The sequence below is a fragment of the Mustela putorius genome, unplaced genomic scaffold, assembly GCF_011764305.1.
Source record: "Mustela putorius furo isolate JIRA1106 unplaced genomic scaffold, ASM1176430v1.1 tig00000242_pilon_pilon_pilon, whole genome shotgun sequence".
In the NCBI taxonomy this organism is placed as follows: Eukaryota; Metazoa; Chordata; class Mammalia; order Carnivora; family Mustelidae; genus Mustela; species Mustela putorius.
In genome coordinates this window covers 8,441,707-8,465,294 of record NW_025421325.1, presented here as the reverse complement: position 1 = coordinate 8,465,294, position 23,588 = coordinate 8,441,707, and the positions used below count along the sequence as shown (strand labels likewise).

Sequence of the window (23,588 nt, the reverse complement as noted above, 5' to 3'; positions counted from 1 at the left end):
TCAAAAGTTGTGCTTAGTTAGCATGAAGATTTTGACAATTAAATAAAGAGATAATTAAGAGATAAACAAACATACTTATAAACAATAGTTATACAGCATGTATGTATTATTACAGTCGAGAAATAACTTACAGACATAATATACAAACTTAATTATAAAGGTGTTTCAAAGCAACACATAATTAAATGTACTTGTAAAAACAATATATTTATATAGTGTACCAAGTCATAAACACTGCCCTATTATAATGCAAATGCTGCTCATTTCTGCTATAGTGAAGGATAAAGAGAAATACCTAGATGCCCCTCCCCTCTCTCGGTAAAACAAAAAAAGCAAAAAACCTAAAAGTAAAGCCTAAGACGTTAGATTTCTCCTTTCAAAAGCAGCAAGTAATTGAAAATGTTAAACAAAAAACACTGTCTGTTCTAATAACTAGCACAAAATAAATCTCGAGGACTACTAAGGATTTAGAACATTCCTACAACTCATATGTCATAATCCAAGACATATATAACACCACTGTGATTTACCGGCTTTATTTATATGTTGCGGTAGTATGCTATCACACAGTAATTGCACTGTGCATTTCCAGCAATCCTCTTCTACCATGTCTATTTTCTAATAGCTGATTAGTATCATTCACAATTGAAACACTTTGATGAAGTGCTTCTGGCTGCTTTCCTACTGCCATATTTCAAAACACCAGGTATATGTAAATGTGTAGGCACATATATTTAACACGTATTTATTCAGAACTGCTAATAAAAAATTAAATACATTTGCATTTTTATTATCAGTCCTTTTAAAAAAGTTATTAAGAGTACTTAGAAAAACATATTGCACTAAGAATTCCTATTTGCACTCTTTGCATAAAGGTGTAAATAAAGGCAACTAATAAGCTACCCAGACACCCTTCTGAGCAAGTGGCTAAAAGCCAATCAATATTATGAGTTAATCCTCCCTGGATGCTCATTCAATTAAAGGTGTCAGTAATGCCTCATCTGATGTGGCCTCAATTAAATCCAACTATCTGATGGTGTGAAAACACAGGGGGATACAGCAACAGCAGCAAAACCAGACAAATAGGCAGCCTTCGTGTGCCTGCTAATTACTACACCTGGTGTATATTATGGCTCATGCACTTAACGCAGCACGAGGTGGCTTTAATTTCTGCTATGTTTGTGTGTGTGTGTGTGTGTGTGTGTGGTGGGGTGGGGTGCACTGATGGTTGATGTGGCAGGGGGTGGGGTGGGTAGAGGACTCATCTGAATGATAGTAAAAACAAGCATTTGGACCTTTGATTTTTAAAACCTCTATATCAATTAGTAATTTTTGTTATACAAAGAACCTTTTATACAGTTTTTAAGGAACTCTGTGGAATTGGGCAAAAATGAGAAACAATGAGCAATAACACACAGAATAGCCTACAAGCTAGTTTTGAAGAAGTCCTGGGAAAAGGAAATGAACATCGTTTCAGAGTACCAAGCCTTATTTTTCAATTATGTAGTTAAAAAAAATAACATTTACTAAAATCAATTTATAAACTCGAAGAAAATATAACATACATCATAAAGTGTCACTGAAAGGAAGTTGATACTTATTTTTGAGTTTAACAGACTTATTGTAAATACAATTAGATTAAAATTAAATAATTCCGATGTTTATGTCCTTAAAAAAACACAGAAAATCTCTAATGTGTAGGAATAATGTCTTGCTTACATAGTGACTCTAGTAGGCTAACTCTTAGCCACATGGCAAGGACAAGCCACTTCCACAGAAAGCTGCAAACATCATATCCAGAACTGTCTACTGCATTTTTATAACAAGGTGTCCCTCCAGCCTGTTTCTACATACTCTGTCTTGACTAGTGCTCCCAATGCAGGCAAGCAGTGGGAAACTCTTGGGATTTCCATCATATCCTTGGCTGAGAAGTATGGGATAGGGAACACTAGATGTAAGAGAAAGCACATTGCAGCATACTGGGCTAGTCTACAGTGATAGCAACAGCTATAGATGAGCTGGACAATGGGTAAAGCAGGGGTTAAGAGATACAAACCTTCCTCTAGTCCTGGGTGCCCAGGGAGCCACATCTGAGGTAAAGGGGGAAACCGCAAGCCAAATTTCACCCCGTTGTCCCAGATTAAATGTACACTTGTTGACAACTCTGGTTTCTCTCCAACATACCTTTCTTTCCCACCCACGTATGTGTAACATGAAAACACAATTTGCACAAGTCTATAAGGGAGTTCAGGAATTCAATTCAGAGGATAAAGATAATGAGAAAGACCGTATCCCATCCTCATATGAGCATGTGTCTTCCTATCCTAGGCAGCTGAACTGCCTCAATAGATTCTTTCGCCATGGAGAGAGGCTTGGCAGGAGGAGCTCCCTCCTTGCTCCAAGTCTGACCAGGTAAAAGTCAGTGGAGCACTGGAGGTGAGTGTCCATGTGCCACCATCATAATAGCCTGAGTCTCACTGACAAACTATTACCAAAACTATTTCCAAACCACAAGCATAAATCATTCTTATTATTTTGATGGCATTATTTTACATTGTTCTTCTTAAATGTTTGCTTTTTATGCAATCTTCTGCTTACTAAAGTTACCCTTTATGTTCACTTAAATCTGATCTCACCTGTTTAAAAATGCTTAGGGGAAAACATAATGTAAATAATTTTAAAAATGCTTGTAGTTTACTGTGATGGCCAACTCATATAACTAGAGCAAGAAGGGGAAAAGGTTTGGAAGGAGAAAGAAGATGACAAAGAGGGTGAAAGGGAAAAAGACACAAAGATGAAGGCAAGATGGAAAGGGAAAGAAGAAAAGAAACAGAGAGCCAGGGGTAAAAGGGCCACATCTCTATATCTTGCTCTCTTCACTCCTGTCTCCTTGCCACATTGGTCAAAATTCTACAGTCTCCAACTCCTGATTCTGGGGTGGCCTCTTGACTTGCTTTGACCAATAAAACGTGGAGTAAGTGATTTATGTGAGTTCAAGAGCAAGTTTCAAGAAGTCCTGCAGAAGTGTTCTCTTGGAACGCTGTTCCTACTGTGAAAGCAGCCTGAGCTAACTTCCTTGATGATGAAAAACCACATGGAAGAAGGTCTGGCCACCTCAGCCCACCCCAGAGTAGTGCGTGAGGGAGCCAAAGTGAGAAGAACAGAAGAAATGCCCATCTAACCCTCAAAATTGTGAGCAATCAAAATCACTGGAGTAAGTTTAGGGTGGTAAGGTATACCAAACCATCTTTTCTTCTTGCTGTGGTCCTTTATCCTCAGTAACAATATCCTACACATTAGGATTAGCTTTAAAACTGCCAAACTGAAAAACATGTTGGGACATAAAGAACAAACACAAGCAAAACTAATCTAAAAATGCATAGGATCAAATTAGAAAACTCATCCATCCTGTGTCCAGAGCCATTATCCTGTGGCAAGGATATGTGACAGTTATAGACTTTTTAACTCTGCAACACAGAACATGAACTGATGAGATCCTAGAGCACTGGAGCAATGTTTACCCTTCCAAAGACTCCAGGACAGCATGCAATAATATTTCCCATTGTTAGCAGGTTGACATACATCACATAAAAAGAACAGACTCAGATGTGGTAGAGAATCTCAGGTATAACAAAACACGGTCATGAATGCTGAGTATGGCCTCAGAGAGGCAAGAAATGAGAAGAGTGTAAGCAGCACTTACCACTTGCATAGCAGAACCTCTGGGAGGATGGGGCTCTATAAGCAGTTGAGAAGGTGTCTGTCCAAAACTTCGAATTTGAGCTTCAACAGCCTGAAAAAGGCATGGGCAAGTTTGAGGGTTAAGAGGTGCTAATTATAGGCAGTAGAACCACAACTGTCACCTGAAAATGTCATTCCATACTTCTGGTTTATTTCATGTTGAAAATCAACTTTATGTTTTCACAGTGGGTCTAAGCACCTGGCAAGGGCACTGAGGGTGAGGTCATCCTTTAGTACTGTGTAAGCTGTTCCTATAAAACGCTACAAAACCTTCTCATCTTGCTCTGTGATATGAAACAGAAACCAGCTATTATAGTCAGAAATTGTCCTTTTTGGCTTCGTCTCTGTTTTCTTGCATTTTTGCCCCCTGCTTGCATCATCTCTGATGACTAAAGCTAATCTTTTACAGGTATAGAGAAAAACCTATTGCTGCTTTGATTCTAGGCCCCATTTCACCCTGGGAAGTAGAAAGGAGGAAAAAAGAAACATAGCACCTGTGAAAATGGCTTGATGCTATTATTTTTGCCATAGGAAGAGCATTATTATTGACAGTCTCTTTGAACCTAGGTGGCGAAACAACAAAGTAAAAGCCATATGTTGCATCCAAGCATGAGACAGTTAAGCCAGGGACTCAGTAAACATAAGAAACATGTGCATGCCCTTTTTGAAAGCTGTGTGCGTGCACCCTTTGCAAGGCACTCTCTTACCATGGGTCTCCCTGTGTACCTAGCACAGATGCTCACTTCCCAATTCCCAAGAACTCCTTCATCATGGGAAACTACTAAATGCCAGATGCTATCACTGTCTGCAATTATTTTATTTTACTTGTTTATGCCTTTCTCTTTCACTAAAATACAAAATCTATGTGAGCAAGAACCTGATCTATCTAAATTGGGTGAATGAATAATACAGTATGTGAGGAGAAAGAAGGAAGGAAAGCTATAGAAAGACTATTTCAGCCCCCACAACAGTCAGGATTCTAACTTCCAGGTTAAATGAATGAGGGAAACCTCTCAAATTCATAAAAGAATATATGTTCATCATGTTATTTTTTTAATCCCTAAGAAAATAGATACTTAATTTTTGTCTGCTCTGCAGGACTATAGGCAATTAATGTATCATAGGGAAATATAATCATTTTCTAGTATTAATTTTTTTTATTTGTTGAAGACACCACTAGTAGTCCTTTCGAATAAACCTTGTAAGAAACAATGACAGCGATTCATTCATTTATGCATTCAATAATCATCAACTATGTACATATAGCGGTATCAGGTCTTAATGTTAATCTGCCCTTGACTGTATTCTCAATATGGGAAGCAGGACAAAGGTACTCAGAAAGTTAAACAGCAGTTTGATGTAGTCAGGCCAGTAAGTTTAAGGAATGCTCTATGACTTGCTTAGGCAGAAAAAAATTGGAAAGCCCATCTGTGAAAGCTGAGGGGTATGATGGCAGCAGCATGCGTTTTGAAGTCAAACAGATCGTGCTCAAATCCTGAATGTGTACCACTTACAAGCTCTATTATGATCTAGGCAAGTTACTTAATAACCAACTCTAAGTTTCGATCTTCTCTCCTGTAAAAATCCAGATAATAGTAGCGTTCAGCTCATCATGCTCTATTAAGAATTAAATGATAATCATGTAAAAAACAGAGCAAAGTGCTTAGTAGATTAGACATTCAATATACAGTCAACATATACTCATTAAGGGCTCATTATATATATTATATACTCATTATATACTCATTAACAGCTGATAATAACAACAAATATTTGTTTAGTACTTACTATTTACCAAGAACTTCTTGAAGTGCTTTATTAACTTATATCAACTAATCTTTAAACTATATGATGTGAGTCCAGGCCCCTGGGTGGCTCAGTCAGGTAAGCATCTGACTCTTGATTTTGGCTTTGGTTGTGATCTCAGGGTTGTGAGATTTAGCCCTGTGTGGGGCTCTGAGCTCAGTGGGAAGTCTGCTTCTCTTGCTCTTCCTCTGCTCCTCCACCTGACATGGGCATATACACTCTCTCTCAAAGAAATAAATAAATCTTTACAAAAGTTAAACTATATGATGTGAGCACTTTATTATATCTATCTGTATCTATAATGAAAATAATGCACAAAGAACTTAAATATCTTGCCCAAGGTCACATAGTAATTAAATGGCAGCTCAAAATTTGCACCTAATAAAGCAAGATTCTAGAGCTCATGCTCTGAAGCTATCCTTCTTCTTATCTGTTAGATACTATACCAAAGTCTGGGGATAAGACTGAGCACACACACACAAAAAAAAAGCATGAGGGGTGCCTGGATGGCTCAGTGGGTTAAAGCCTCTGCCTTCAGCTCAGGTCATGGTCCCAGGGTCCTGGGATTGAGCCCCACATTGGGCTCTCTGCTCAGCAGGGAGCCTGTTTCCTCTTCCCTCTCTGCCTGCTTCTCTGACTATTTGTGATCTCTGTCTGTCAAATAAATAAATTTAAAAAAAAAGCACGAATCTACAATTGAATGAATGAATGAATAAATAAGGTATCTCTATCATTGTCATCATCGTTGTCATCGTCACCACCACCACCACCACCAAGCATGTTCAGGCACAATTAAAGTAGCATAGCTAGGTAACTTTGGTTTTATATAGTAGGAGATAAGGTTGGTCCTAGACTTTAGAAAAAGAAAAGGAGCCAAGAGGAAGCAAAGAATACAGGCTAGGATCATTTCAGAACTTCTAAAATGTTTTTTTTTTTTTTTTGATGGGGCTAAATCAATTTATGATCAACATCAGGATAATCTTGAAGAAAAAAAAAATATCACACAGTGGCAGAACTTGAAGCCTAGAGATAGTCAGAAAGAAGGTGGGAGCACTGCTATTATAGAATATATGAATTTATGGATTGAGTTTATGAATATGAGTCTTAAATTTCTTTTTTTTTTTAATTTATTCATCTGAGAGAGATCACAAGTAGGCAGAGAAGCAGGCAGAGAGAGAGGAGGAAGAAGGCTTCCCGTTGAGCAGAGAGCCTGATGCGGGGCTCGATCCCAGGACCCTGAGATCATGACCTGAGCCAAAGGCAGAGGCTTTTAACCCACTGAGCCACCCAGGCGCCCCTTAAATTTCTTATAAGACCAGTTGGCAAAGGCAGCACCTTTACCCTCTACTGCTGCTTTTGGTGCTCCCTGCCCAATGGCCCCCACGTCTTTTCCCCTATTTAAATGAGGAAGAGGGGGAGGGAAGAGAAAACTTGCACACATGGCCTACAGTATTGTCATTGCTATTTTTCTGCTGTGTGATTTTGGGCAATAGTTTAACCTCTATTCGTCATCTACCAAATAGATACTAATAATGCCTAGTTCACAGAATTATCTGGAAAACTAAATAATACCTACAAAGTACTTAACTATAGTACTTAACACATACAAAGCACTAAATAAAATGCTGCATTATTATTAGGTTTGGCACTAAGCATGATCCCCATCGAACACAGCTAAAATAGGGAAGGAAAGGAAGAAATGTTTCAGGAGTAAATAATGAAAATGATGAACATATTATTAAAGAAACTGAAATCTTGCTCTAGATTTCAAAATACACTGCAGAGCTAAGCACCCAGAGACAAAAATATCTCTTTGGAGATCCACAGACCAGTCCAAAACAAAAGGGACTATATACCCTAATCCCTACAGAAGCTGTGGTATTTGTAAGAAAGGGATAAATATTTATGGACTAAGGAAAAATCAGCAGGTCTTGAAGAACAATGACTTTGAGGAATGAAGAAAAGACAGACCAATTCTTTTTTCTTTTGAACTTGCATATCTTAGAGAGTAGTAAAGCAATGAATGGAAATGTAAGTTTCTGTTGGAGAACTAGTGTGCCATAAGGAAGTATATTTTATGTGACATGTGGAATCTGAAGTGACAGTAATAGCCATCTACCCATGCTGAGATATCCAATGAGCAAAAGAAATCACAAGATTGGCTCTGACATCAAAGATCAGTATTGATTTAGGTGTAACTTAATGTTGTCAATGGTTTCAGATCCTTCTCTTTCCCTGTCTATATGTGTGTATTTTTAAGCAACAGAAATGATTTCCTTTTTTCAAATGAAGTATCATATAAACCCCTAATATATCAAAAACATAGGTATAGGGCCATCTACTTTAAAAGTGGACAAAGCCATCCTTACTAAACTTCCTTAGAGGCTCCTGAGACAATTGTGAGAAATCCTAGAGCTCTGGCACAGTGTCTGAAACTCACCAGTTAAGCTCCAGGAAGAAAATACATGAGACACATGCAAAAAAGGACCTAGAACTGAACCTTGGGAAATACTCATATTTAAGATATCCTATAAGGAACTAATGAAGAAAGCAGAGGAGGGAGGAGTTAGGAGTCAGGGAGCAGGATAGAGTGATATGAAAGCTGTAAGGTTAGAATTCCAAACACAGAATGGTAAGTAACATTAACTACTAGAGAAAAACTAAGGATAATTACAATTATTGCACATAAATCTTAATTATAGATACAAATTTAATGTAAATGGTCTTAATACTACATATCCTGCTTCACACTTTACACTGTTTTGAAATGAAAAGTATTTGATGGCAGGACAGCTTTCAAAAATACCAATGTTCTCTCTTTGTCTTCTTGAAGATTTATTCATTTATTTGAGATAGAGAGAATGGGAGAGAGAGAGAGAGAAAGCGAGCACGAGCTGGGGAAGTGGGGAGGAAGAGGGAAAGAAGTAGACTCCCTGCTAAGGGTGGAGCTCAATCTGGGGCTCAATTCCAGGCACCCAAGATCATGACCTGAGCCAAAACCAAGAATCTGACACTCAACTGACTGAGGCACCCACGTGCCCCTCTTTTTTTTTTTTTTTCCTTTTATTTTAGAGAGAAAGAGAGAGAACATGAGCAGGGGGGAGGGGTAGAGTGAGAGGGAGAGAGAGAGAGAGAGAGAGAGAGGGAATTTTAAGGAAGTTCCACGCCCAGTGCAGAGCGCGATGTGGGGTTCAATCTCACAACCTTGAGATCATGACCTGAATAGAAATCAAGAGTTGGATGCTGAACCGACTGAGTCACCCTACCATGTTCGCTTTTTAACACTTTTTATTAAAAAGCCTTAAAATTTTAGAACTTGCACATGAGTGAACTCTTCTTTCAGGAAAGGCTTTCTCAAGTCATGTAATATGATGGTCTGATTATTCTCTCTCAATGACAGAATGGAAGTTGTATTATTCCACACAGGTTAAATAATAATTTTCTTTTCAAGTCTCCCCAACATCTAAAAAGACTACAGAATTCTTAGGCACAAATACTTTAATTCTTGACTAACCTTTGAGTTGTTGGTGATAAAAACAGAATAGAAAGGGCTTTTTCAAGTGTGAAAATTATGGAGTAAGATTGTCAGGTAATGATTATAATCTCGAATCTTGTAGTCACACTTTACATCATCAACTGACCGTTCTAGATTCTTTTCATTGTTTCTAAAACTCACCTACCATTTTTCAGTCACCCTAATCTTGGAAGCAGTCTACACTGTTGATCACAGCCTAGTTTCTTCACATTCTCTCTGTGGCTTTCTTGGCTTTGCCCCAGCTTAGTTTTCTAACCTTATTCTCTGTTGTTTGCAGACTTCCACTCTTTCTCATCCACAGATCAACTTGTCACTGCAAATCCTTTCCTAGCATTCTGAATTTCTCCATCTACACTTTCTGCCCTGGAATTTTTTTCTGCTGTCATGACTTCAAATTTTTCTTCTATGGGAAAGATTTTCAAATCTAAAACCAAAGGATTACTGATTTTTATGAAGTGTCCATTTACACTGTTGCCTAATGGCCATCTATGTATACTGTGTGCATGGTACGTCTCAGCAAACTTAAAATTAACATATCTAAAATCTGGGAAAACTAATTTTATTCTAGCATTCTTTAGTTAAGGATTTGACTCCTATTTTGATCTTTCTTTTTGCTCAAATTCTTACTGATATTTTAAAATTTTACCTCTTCCTTTCATATATAATAAGTCCTAGACCCAATCGCTTCTTTTGTTTTGTAGATGTCTTATTTTCCACTTTATTTAAACTCTGCCTGCCCTGTAACCTCCATCATCTAATCACTGCTTTTACAGTTTCTCATATCCTTCACCCCTTTCTGAATCCAGCTCCCTATAAGTTTCAGGTATTGAGGATTGCATTAATCTCTTTGGTTTAATTTCTTCTTTAATTTAATTTCTTCCTTCAGTGTATCCTGCAGAATTGAGTTTTCCCAAACTCTCCTTTACACAATGTTCCTTTGATCAAATGATTTCAATTAATCTCCAGTAATTAAAAGGTAAAGGACTAATGTCAGGCAATAAATATCTTCCCACATCTCTAACTTTTATTCCCTCATCCAATTCCTTCATACAGTGTTCTTTGTCCATCAGGCTACTTTTCTTATGCAAGTATGATCAGCTCTTTCTGCCTTACATTTTCTCTCATATGACTGCCCCTTCTAGAATGGTCACCCTTATCTTCAATTTCCTGAGTCCTACCCCTCTCAAAATCCTGCTTGAGTTCCACCTTTTTGGTGTACTACTGCCTAAATCTTATAGTCTGCTCATATTGCTGATTACGCACTTGATTTAGCTTCCTTGTGTTTTTAACTTTTAATAATTACTAGTCTATCTCTGCAACTGTACTAACACAAAGTGTGAGAACATAATTGAGTAGTGTGCAGCATGTAGAACAGTCCCTTGCACATGGTACTCTTACAACAAAAAAGTGTACTGAGTGCCTATTATACATAGCAAGCTCACCCAGACCCTTATGCACATATTGGTTTGTACTGGGGACAAAACCCATCTTGAGACAATAGCACAGCTCTTGACAAGGGAAAAATGTGGACAAGGGAAAGAATGGCAAGTGTCAGTGAAGGCTGTTAACTGCTATTCTTGAGACCAGTCTTTCACAGAAGGTCTGCAAGATATCAATGAAGACAATAATTCTCATTTCTTTACCCCAACATAGCTGATGGATATGACAATGCATCCATGTCTCACTATACAGTGATTCTTAAGAGCCAAGTGAGAAACTGGGGGATATGTGTGACTTGAAAAAGCCTCTTAAAGTAATTTTACTTATCACTCTTTCTTCACTTTTCCCTTCAGCCTTATGTATAAAGCAACTGAAATTTAGAGGTACAACTGAGGTTTGAAATCACAGGAAACACAGGTATAAGATTCAGGAACGTGGAATGGTAAAAAGGTAGCTTAATAAACTCTACCAAATGCCTAACTTGTTTTTAAGAACTTTCCTTCATCTAGATAGTTTTGGTTCCAGATGATAAAATTTGATTATGTTAAATTTTTATTATGGAATAGGATAGTGAATCCCCATCTAACTATTAGTTAATTTTAATAATTATTAACATATTTGGCTTTAGGTTATCTTTGCAGGGGGCTCAGAAAGTGCTAGAAAGATTCCATGGAAAACAAGAGACTGTTCCTGGTCTCATCCAGACTGCTGCTATCCCTCGTGTTGCTTTTAGAGCAATGTGCACAGACCTCTACTACTTACTTTTTACTTATTTATAATTTCTGCCTTATCAATTAGGCTGCAAGTCTCCTTGAAACCAGAGACTGCAAATATTTCTGTGTTTCTGGGGCTTGATATACCACAGGTGCTCAATAAATACTTACTGAAAGAATGTATAACCATCCAAATCAACATAATTCAGCAGGGATGCAGCTCAGATATACTCCTAACACTATTACAAAGCAGCCTCCACTGAATAAAACATTCTATTAAACATTTCTACTAAAAAGCCTACTTTACTACTTAACATTCTTATTCATCAATTCCCAATTATTTCTGTAAATAGCCTGTTACTACTTACTATAATAAAACCTGAGTTCAGCAGGCAGCATTCCAGATGTTGAAATACATAATAATAAAAAAGACTATGCAAATACTTTGAGACATTCTAGTAAAACCACATATTTATATTTTATAAACAGCATCTCAAATATTACCTAGAGAATTTATTAATGGATTTCAAATGGAAATATTATGAAAATATTTTCAACAAGCTGCATGTTCCATTGTTTTCTGTGCCAACTATTGCATACTTGTATGATTTTATAGCTACATCTAGAGAAAGAGACAGTATGTATAGAGAATATAGATTCACACACTAGAGAAAATGAAAGGAAGAAAGAAATACAGAAATGAAATCAAAGTAAATAAAAGTAGACTTGGCTTAGTGACAACGTGGTATTTGGCTTCAACTTAACAATGACTATTTTAGTCTCTCAGAACTAGTCTTTTTAATCTAACAGAGGAAACAAGTTAAATCAACACAACACTTAGTAACCAACCAATAAAGTTGTAAAGTTTTATTTTAAGATGGTTTTGGAAGAGAAATAACTTAAACATATGGATGTAGTTAAGGTAAACACATACGTATGCTATTTCTTTTAAGCACACAACTCTGATATTGCATTTTATCTCCTATACATTTATATCTAAAAGCACTATAAAACCAGGTTAGATAATTGAAAAAAAAGTAATTTATTAAGAAAACACATTCCATTTAGTAATATATTAAGATTTTCTGTGATTACCATAATGAAGTTCTAAAAAGCTGTCTTAAGATTCTAGAGTAATTCTTTACCAAGAAAGGTTTAAAAATCCAAATAAGAGTTTATATTTTATATTTCAGATTTACTTTTTAGTATTTAAAAAAGAGTCATAAGAATAACCAGTAATTTCTACTATGTTATATATAATATCATTACTCGCGCCAGTTTTCCTCTTGCCGTTCACACATTTGAACTTAAGTTGAGGATGATTTGCTAGATATTTGACAGGTTTCCACTCCATGTTTATTGACTCTCTGGTTGAACAGCCTCAGTCCTCTTTGGGGCCACAGTTAAAAACCTAGCTTTGGTATCAGCAAATTTAAAAAAGTTGTACTAATCAAATGACTACTTAATAATATGTTGAACTTTGTACTTAATTCCTAAGGGACAAAAATCCTGATAACATGAACTACTAAGGCCAAAAGAGAACACATAAATGTACTTGATAAAAAATACATGAAGATTCCAAAAGAGAAAATTATATATAATACATATGGTTTTGTTTGGATAACATCTCTAGCTTATTTTTTAAAAAGGTAAAGCATCATTTGTAAAATATTGAGGAATCAGACTCTCTCTTAATCTAAGAAAGGAAATAGAGTTCCTTTTGAGTGGACAGAACAAAAATTTTAAATGCACAACAATTTTTTTTTTTTTTAAAGATTTTATTTATTTATTTGACAGACAGAGATCACAAGTAGGTAGAGAGGCAGGCAGAGAGAGAGGAGGAAGCAGGCTCCCTGCTGAGCAGAGAGCCCCATGCGGGGCTCGATCCCAGGACCCCGAGATCACGACCTGAGCCGAAGGCAGCGGCTTAACCCACTGAGCCACCCAGGCGCCCCAAATGCACAACAATTTTTAAAAATAGCATAATCTGGGGAGCCTGATAGCTCAGTTGGTTAAGTGTCTGCCTTCAGTCAGGTTATGATCCCAGGGTCCTGTGATGGAGCCCCACATCAGGTTCCCTGATCAGTGGGGAGTCGGCTTCTCCCTCTCTGTCTGACCCTCCCCCCTGTTTGTGCACATGCTTGTTCTCTCTCAAAATAAATGAATAAAATCTTTTTTTAAAAAAAAAATAGCACAATGTGGGGGTGCCTGCGTGTCTCAGTTTGGTTAAACGTCTGACTCTTAATATCAGCTCAGGTCATGATCTCAGGGTGTTGAAATCAAGCCTCATGTTGGGCTCTGTGCTAGGTGTGGAACCTGCTTAAAATTCTCTATCTTCCTCTCCCTCTGCCCCACGCCAACTTCCGCCCTGCTGGTGTACTCGTGTGTGCTCTCTCTCTCTCAAAAAAACCAAACAAACAGGGGTGCCTGGGTGGCTCAGTGGTTAAAGCCTCTGCCTTCAGCTCAGGTCATGATCCCAGTGTCCTGGGATGGAGCCCCGCATCAGGCTCTCTGTTCAGCAGGGAGCCTGCTTCCTCCTCTCTCTCTGCCTGCCTCTCTGCCTACTTGTGATCTCTGTCAAATAAATAAATAAAATCTTTAAAACAAACAAACAAACATATATAGAGAGATATCTACATCTCTCTATATATATATATCTTTAAAAAAAATAGCGTAATGAACCTAACTCAAATTATTTAAAAGGAATCTTTTAAGACCAAGGTTTTGATTCTACTTCTATAAATTTTCTTAAGGAAAAGAATAAGATGAGTGTGAATTGATCTAGATACAAAGACAGTTACTACAACACTCGCTAGCAGTAAAACTTAGGGGACAAAACTACTTAAACTCTGATAATAGAATACCATGCAGCCATTAAAATGAATGAGTTGGTCTGAACGTATCTGACATGGAAAGTAGTCTATAATATATTGATGGGAAAAAACTCCCAATTACTAAAGAATTTAATATATGACCACATTTAAGTAAAAAAGAAATAAATAAAAATATAAACACACATATACTTACATGTATTATTTCAGTACATATATATTTGAATATACATGTATACAATCTGGAGGGTATGTACCAAACTATTATCAGCTATTATCTGATGAGAGATTGGCAGGATAAAAATTAATACTTTAATACTATCTTCAATTATATACTGTTTAGCATCTCATGCTGTAATGCTTAAAACATGCATTACTTTAAAAATAAAGAAAAATTTAAAATTTTCCATTTTTAGGGGCGCCTGGGTGGCTCAGTGGGTTAAGCCGCTGCCTTCGGCTCAGGTCATGATCTCAGGGTGCTGGGATCGAGTCCCGCATCGGGCTCTCTGCTCAGCGAGGAGCCTGCTTCCCTCTGTCTCTCTCTGCCTGCCCCTCCATCTACTTGTAATTTCTCTCTGTCAAATAAATAAATAAATAAAATCTTAAAAAAAAATTTTCCATTTTTAAAAAATCTTTAAAAAATATGAAATTCTAAAGAAAAATCTGCTAATATTTAATATAGCTTTATGATGGTTAATTTCTCCATCAACATAGTAGCCAGAAGAATTTTTTAATCATTTTAGGAATAATTCCAGCTGATAAACTGGTCAAAAACTGTGAAATACAGAGACCTTGCTACTAACAAAGTTAATTTTGTTATTTGAGCTTATTTCCTAACTTAGATCTACCTGATTTCAAGGGACCATTTGTTTTAGCAATATTTTGTCATCATTTAGTATTAATCAACTATTTAGAAAAATATATAAATTTTCTAAGTAAACTATATGTTTTTCATAATGCATTGGTTATCTGGAGACATATATATGATGATGGTGTGGAGTATATAAGGAATAAAGAGAAAGAGTAGCTTGCTAAATAAAGTGAAATTTAGGGGCGCCTCGGTGCTCAGCGGGTTAAGCCTCTGCCTTCCGCTCAGGTCATGATCTCAGGATCCTGGGATAGAACCCAAATTGGGCTCTCTGCTCAGCAGGGAGCCTCCTTCCCTCCCCACCCCCTCCTGCTGCTCTGCCTACTTGTGATCTCTCTGTCAAATAAATAAATACAATATTTAATAAATAAATAAATAAAGTGAAATTTATTAAAAAAATAAGAATGCAGTAATAAGAAATCAGCAGAGAGGGAACATTAGGGAAGGAGATGAGTTTTTTTTTATATATTATTATTCAATAATATTATGGAAGTTAAGTAAAACGTAAGGTAATTTTAAATTGTAAAAATATGCATGGATTTCCCATTAGTGCATTTAACCGAACCCATACATTCCAAACACACGTTAAATTGAGGCCTGACCCAGTCTCACTACAATCTCCACTTCTTATAGCTGTCCATCCACTGCAGCATAATCCCAGCTGCCAATCTGAAAGAAACCAGCTAGTCAGAGCAGACACAACCAACAGAAACAAACGTCACTCAATAATGTTCAGCGGCACTGTGTTCATGGATAATTTCAAACAGTATCTCTGTCTAGAACATTGATGTGCTCATTCAAAACACCTCCATCTCTAGCTACTGGAAATGAGTAGATAAAGCAGCCTGCCTAGAAAAATAAGTGAAATGTTGCTTCAAAGAGGTTGCCAATACTGAGAGGCAAACTGAAAATGTAGGGACATTTCTTAAAGAAAAATCAGAAGTTAATTTACTGTATTCAGAACATTGAATTATTCGTCAAAACCAGACACATATGTTTAAACTATGTCCTGGAAAGAAGTTGTCATTTAGTCATTCACTTGGTAAAAATCATTTCGTCTATTTTCTCAAGAATATTGTGAACATCCACTGTGTGAGAATAATGAAATGAGGTACAGTGAGCAATCAGATGACATGATCCTTGACCTTGAGGAACTTAGAGATGAAAGACAATATGCACACAAATACAAACATACTCTCCAATTACACAGTACTGGCAGGGACAGTAAAACAAAAAAGTTACTGTTAGAACAGAGTTTAGTAATACTTAACATTTTAAAAATATACATTTGACTTAAGAATTTCCCAAATACTAATAGAATTTCTGTTGCTTTTTTGTACCAATAATGAAAACTAGAAACAGTGATTATATTCTAAGTAAACTTTCTCATCTTTGATAGCAATGTTTTTCTAAAGATGCTATTCTGAAGACTCAGAATCTATCTGTCATACTTGCAAATAACCTTACATAGATTTTTCAAATCTATGCAGTTTTTTTCATCTTACCCTTTCTAGAAGCTTACATTTAGTTTAAAATTTAGAGAACAAAATTCAGTCACTTGCTTTGAGACTACTTTTCACATTCTCCATTTGGAATGAAGATGGTATCTGAAGTAAACGGGTTCATGACAGAAGTCATCAGCATGACAGAGTGGCTCTAGATTCCTTGGGTAATTGACAGGGCAAAAAAGTCATAAAAATATTAATAGCCTGTGCCTGCTTTATATCTTTGCATGCATAATTTAGCTATACCTATTTAACTAAGCAGACTGCAATATGCAATAATAACTAGCAAAATACAAAGATTAGCTTTACTGACAACTTTGATGTTCATTTAATTGACTAAGGGAAACTTTGATTATTGTGGTTTTGATATACAAGAAAAGCTGGCATAATTTCAAGGTATTTTTTATGTAGGTTTTCAATTAAAACTTGACTAATCCTTACTGTTTATTTGGCTTTTCGTTGTACAGTTCCTGCCCTGCACTGTGTCAAATATGCCATCTGTGTAACACACTTCTGGCCAGAGATACTTCAGAATTATTTTTGTAACACTCTGAATTGTGGCTGCGTGAAATCTTAACTTACTGTATTCAATACTTCTAATTTACTCTTTGCTACAACCAGAGTAATCATGTCTTATTGTCCTACTCTTAAATCTCACAGCAGTCACAACAGATTCCTGCCCCACCTGCTTAAAACAGACTTACAGACCATTCCCTTAACTATTTAACAAATGTTAACAATGCTATAAATACCAATTGTGTTTATTCTTCCTGAAAGATTCACTGCAGCCAGTATTCTGCAGTAGTGTTAGAGCTGAAACAAGCTGTTGACTCCCACCACGAAAGTGATTGAATTCTAAGCCAAAAATGCTTTCCTTGGATAAGATATCTGATTTGCTACCGCTGTCATGAAACTGGGGTCATGTAAACTTACACACTGCTGCTGCTGCTTTTGGAAAGCAGACCTTCTCAGAGTGATTATGTGTTGCTAAAACAGCATTTGGAAGGATAAATTTGGAAGAGCGAAAAGCAACCACTGACACTAAACACAACTTAGGGAAATTTTTCAGATTTTACTTTCACATTATAAGACCCATTGTATATAATTCTTTAAATTGAGCAATATCATGGCTCCCCTCCTCTTTTTTCCTGCCCATCTATGAACATAGAGCCAAGTTTCATTTTTAAAAGGAAATTAAGAACTAATTTCTGAACTTACATAAATATAAAATAACAGTGTATTTACTTAAAAAGGAGAAAATGACTCTTCCAGAGGAAAGGTGCAAGGTGACAGAAAAGCACAGATAATATTATTCATATTAATGTTTCTGAACAACATCTACCTACCTGAGCAAAGTATTTTTCTGCCTTTCAACCTCTCCACCTCTTCTTTCAACCTCTCACACATCTTAGGATATGCCCTGAACTCCTTACACAAAGATGGCTCAGACCCTGTGCTGTGTCTGTACTTGTACTTCCCCTTTTGTCATAACCTATTATCAAATCCTGTGCTCAAAGAGCTGAATGTTGGAAGGAATTGCTAAAAAAAAAAAAAAAAGATGTGTAATAAAATTATCTCTAATAGTGGAGTTTCAAGCATCAGTAAAAGGTGAAAGATTCTCTGGTGGAGGCTCTTTTCTATATATAACAAACCACATCCTATAGGAAGTGCTATAGCTGACATTAGCATGTGACTCTGGTATTCAGTAATAACATATAAATTTATAGTTTTGAATTATTTAAATTTTTTTTTAATTTTTTATTTTTTATAAACATATATTTTTATCCCCAGGGGTACAGGTCTGTGAATCACCAGGTTTACACACTTCACAGCACTCACCAAATCACATACCCTCCCCAATGTCCATAATCCCACCCCCTTCTTTTTATAGTTATGCATTGGTTTGCTGAATAAGTTTTTAAAGCCCTTTATATAACTATTTAATTGTAGACAAACACACACACACACAACTAAGTAGTGAATCCAGAGATCTAGAATTCATGAATACTGAGCCAAAGTCTTCTTGATTTTAGAAAATGATGACAAGAACTACAATTAACAGTGATATATCTAAGTTATTTTCCCTAAAAGTAGAAGAGGTCTTTTTGGTCCTCCTCAAATATGATAAGAAAAGTGAAAAAATAAACTCAAATTGCTAAAATGTATGAAAAAAATAATAGTTCAGTGAATTAAGTAACAAAGTAAAAGATTGCAGGTACTCTGATTTCTGAGTGAAAGTTAAGAAATTATAAATGATCTTTATCAAAGTTACATGAAGATCATTAAACAGTCACTATCTTTGGCAACACTGAACATGGCCAAAAAACCAGAAAGTAATCACAAAACACCTCCAAATATCCAAAAGCAAAGTCAGTATCCTTCTCTTCATGTTAATAAGCTTCATTTGCTCAGATTTTCAGGAGGAGACTTCTCCCTCCTCAGAAAAGAAAAAGAGTTATAGGCTAGTTGGCTTTTCCTCTTTAACTTAAAAGAAAAATAATTTTCAGAATTAGAAAGTAGTAAATGAAAGAATTCCGTGATCTCACTAACCAAAGATAATGACCATCTTTGGTTAGATTGCCATACGAACATCTTGAGGTCTGTAATTCCAGACTTGTCCTTAATGCCTACCTACACATATAAAAGTTGTATTTTATATATTTATAACATGTTTTTCCCTGTAATATGGCAAAATATACTTCCATAGCAATATTCTGGTGATGTATAGAATTCCACTGTATAGAAATACCAATATTTATTCAATCAGTTCTGTATTAGTAGAAATTTATGTGCATTTTTTTCTTTTGCTATTATAAACAACAACTTTACAATTTAACATATTTTTATGCATACTTTTTCAATTACTGCTTTTGGCTAAAGTTCTATGTAAATAATGCATGAATATTTTAAAAACTGATACAGATTGCTATAAAGATTAAACTGATTTTCATCCTCATCAAATATATCACAATGGTGCTTTTCTTTTTTCTTTTTTTTTTTTAGTTGTCAGAAACTATTTGGAGATTTTAATGTGAAAACAGGCCCCTTTCCCAGTAGGAGATTCACAAAGAAAAAGCTGGAGATTCACAGTATCTGTTTTCTAACTAACATTAGGATTTTCATTGTTTTTAATCTTAAATAATTTAGCAGGCAAATATGATGCATTTTAAGTTGGATTTCATTGATTACTAGTGAGGATGAACTACTTTTCATTTGTGGTATATATTTCATCTTTTGTAAATTATCTGTTCCTAAATTTTGTTATTTATTTAATTTTTTGGGTGTATAGAAACTCCAGTTTTCATGAAACCAAATACATCAATTTCCTTAATAATTTTTTTTGGTTTTGATATCAGACTTCTAAAATTAGCCTTCTCTATTTCAAGATTATAAAACTACTCACCTACATTATCTTCTAAGTTCTGCAGTTTCATCTTTTATATTTGTAACATAGTCTTTACTCCAAATAAATAACTGTAATTCATTTGCAATTTCCTTCACTTTAAATTAGGAAACAGGGATCTAAGTAAATTCATATTCTAAACAATTAGCTAGCTGTCCCAACATCACATACGGAACAAGACAGTCTTTTCCCCAGTGATTTAAAATACCACATTTATCATATATGCTCATATATAATATGTCCATTTCTGGAAGCTCTATTCTATTCCACTGAACTTTAGTTTCCTCACTAGAACATGTTGTCCTAATTACTGTAGTTTATGTTTATATATCTGGTAAAGTAATCAAAATCTATTTACTTTTCCTTTAATTTAGTCCTATCAATCTGGTTTCTCAGGCTACAGCATCTACAGAATAGTGAATTAGAGAGCAGGAGGAGGAATGCCCAAAAGACAGATATACATGACATAGTACAAGAAGCAAGAACTGATAGCTCCAGGGCAGAAATAAAAAAAATATATAAAAAGAGATCACAAAAATTGAAAAAGAATAGCAGTATGGAATTGCTTAGTTTAAGGTCAAATATAGCATAGAATAACTAATATTAATAATTTAAAAATCACACTCATCAATTATGCTCCTCACTTATCACTATTGTCTTACTGAAGACAGTACTAAAAACTCTACTAAAAACTTAGGAATACTTATTGTTTTTCAAATATATACATAAAAGATTTATGAAACATGACTAAGTCCAATGTGAGTCAAGTCTCTACAGATTTCAAATAATCTGTATCATTTATTCCATATTCTTTACTATAAATTATATTTAGTAACAAAAATATAACTAGATTGCATGTATGAAGGCAAGCCCTCACCGAAGTGATGACCTTTAAGTTGAGGAATAAATAACAAGGAGCCAGCATGTGAAATCTAGAATAATCAGAGAAAATGATCACCATAAAAAGGTGCTAAGTCAGTGACAATGTCACATGATCAGGAACAGAAAGAAGGTCGGTATGGCAGACACATGAATGAGGAAGAGAACAGCACAGCATGGCCTGAGACCAGAGAGGAAGGCAAGGGCCAGATCAGGTGGATCAAATTCTATGGTTAATATGAAATAGGAAGGTTTATGTAGAGGGCTAACTTGATCTGATTTATATTTTTAAAATAACATCTTAAAAGGGTGATCTTTTCTACGAATACTAGTCAAGGGAGGGCTGATGGTGGTGGCTGAGATTAATGATAGACAGACATAAATGGTTTTCAACTATGTTTTGGAGACACCATCAAATTAGCTGCTGTTCATCACCAACTTCTTACACCTTCTCCAACTATCACATTGTTTTTTCCAGTCACAGAGCCATATGATACTACTTCCCACATGTAGTACTCTCTGCTTTGAACTCCTCTACCTGTTCTGTTGCTTTGTCTACCTAACTCATTTCTTTCTTTCTTTTTCTTTTTTTAAAGATTTTATTTATTTATTTATTTGACAGAGAGAAATCACAAGTAGATGGAGAGGCATGCAGAAGAGAGAGAGGGAAGCAGGCTCCCCGCTGAGCAGAGAACCCGACGCAGGACTCGATCCCAGGACCCCGAGATCACGACCTGAGCCGAAGGCAGCAGCTTAACCCATTGAGCCACCCAGGCGCCCCCCCTACCTAACTCATTTCTTAAGGATTATGATTAGGCAGTTATTACTCCCCTAATCTGGGTTGGCTGTTCCTCCTTTGTGCTTCTATTTTTACTTATAAAACTCAGAGCACATCACTGCACATGCACTAAAACTTGATCAACGAAATGTCTTACACTAATGGTTAGATAACAGAGTTCTCAACTTTTGGTTATAGCAAATACCATTAATATTAAAATGGATATCTGAATTCTGGATAAGAATATAAAATTGTTCTAGAAACCATACTCATAAATAAAATTATATGCTAAATGTGTTTAAAGAAAATATCTAAGGAAAATACTTGTGTTATATTTTTTAGGAAAAGAAAATTGTTTGTATAATTAATATTCAACTCATCATGTATTTATTTTATAAATTTGGATTTTATAAGGGTTTTTTCCTTAATAAAAATATAAATATTTACTCTTACTCATATCTGACCCTGAATTTAAGTATCCTAATTTTTCTCTCTTTTAAAATTTCCTCCTTCTTTGATTTTAAAAGAAAAGGAAAGGAAAAGAAGTAAATCAAACCAAATTCAGCAGATATAACAATTGGAAAATTGCCACTTTTATATATGTGCACCCTGGCCATGAAAGAATATATGTACTCATCACAAGAAAAAAATTCCATTACTATATATGACAGATGCTAACTAGACTTATTGTGATGATCATTTCACAATATATAAAAATATCAATTATGATATGTACCTGAAACTAATATGATGTATGTCAATCATACCTCATTTTTTAAAAAATGCACAGAGGGGAACCTGGGTGGCTCAGTGGGCTAAATAAAGCCTCTGCCTTCAGCTCAGGTCATGATCCCAGGGTGCTGGGATTGAGCCTCACATCGGGCTCTCTGTTCAGCCAGAAGCCTGCTTCCTCCTCTCTCTGCCTGCCTCTCTGCCTGCTTGTGATCTCTGTCTGTCAAATAAATAAATAAAATCTTTTTAAAAAATAAATATAAATAAATAAATAAAATAAAAAATACAAAATGCACAGAAAAGAGAATATATGTATTGCTGGAAAGCAGAACAGACTGAAAAATAGTAAAGGTAGAGAAAAAGGAGAAAGTATCAAAGAGACAGAGAGCTAAAGAGCAAAGAGGTCTATTAGAATAAACAGCTAAGATAAGAATATATCTTTTATTTGGAGGTCACAGATATTTGAAAAAAAAATAGTATATTGCCCGAAAAATTATTCTCTCTGGTGATATATGCAAATGTAGCCATAGTTGTATATTGATAACCCAGCTGTTTTCTAAAAATTAAAAACAACATAAAAGTTTAATGTGCTGCAGGCTGTTTCTCTGATTACTCTCCCTCATCTTATGGTTATTATTTCTATCGTTTAGTGCTTTTTTTTATAGAGAGATTATTTTTATGATCACTTACTATGCCATATGTATTAACCATTCACTCTAGAATAAAACTTTCTCAAGAGAAATGAAGCTTTTCCCAAGTAGTAAGTAAATACATGACTTGTACATAAACAACTTGCCTCTGTGTGAATATCTAAGTGTTCCAAGTTAAACTAAATATATAGTAGGGAACAGAAATAAGTAAAACTATAGTTACTGACAGAAATAAGTCTAGTTTGCTTTTAATACTAGAAAAGCACAAATCTATCATGGTCCCATTACTATGATCTTGCAGAGATAATGCTCTAATATAAGTCAATTGTATGCACAAAGTTACTATTAGAGATGTTAAAGCATCTTAGAGGAACAAGATTCTGAAGAAAAGATGGTGTAGCCTAAGGATGGGGTGGGGAGTAAAAAGGAAGAGGGCAATAGTGGGAGCTTTACAACTAGCAGGAGGCTGTGACAAGACTTAGAGCTGCCCAGGCCTGGGGTTTACAGACACATGGTGGGCACAATCAGAGCAGTAGGAGCTGGCTCCCTGGGTCACCTTGTATAGCTTTACTCCGATCTCAAAGCAGGAAGGAAACAGTGTTTATAAAGAAAGAGGCAGTCCATTAGCAACATCTCTGAAATAGTGCCCTATTCACAAGTCACTCCATATACCCTTACCTAGTCTTACTTTCTTCAGTAATCTTTAC

The 23,588-nt window shown here is 35.7% G+C and overlaps 1 protein-coding gene across 2 annotated transcripts in view; it reads right to left on the bottom strand.

The window, feature by feature from the left end:
- Positions 1 to 23,588, bottom strand: part of LRBA (LPS responsive beige-like anchor protein) — a 734,202-nt gene that overhangs the window by 47,907 nt on the left and 662,707 nt on the right. For both annotated transcript variants that reach the window (XM_013059156.2, XM_004758045.3), the window contains exon 49: positions 3,704 to 3,793. In XM_013059156.2, coding sequence (XP_012914610.2) covers positions 3,704 to 3,793 — 90 coding nt within the window. The remainder of the gene's footprint in view (positions 1 to 3,703; positions 3,794 to 23,588) is intronic.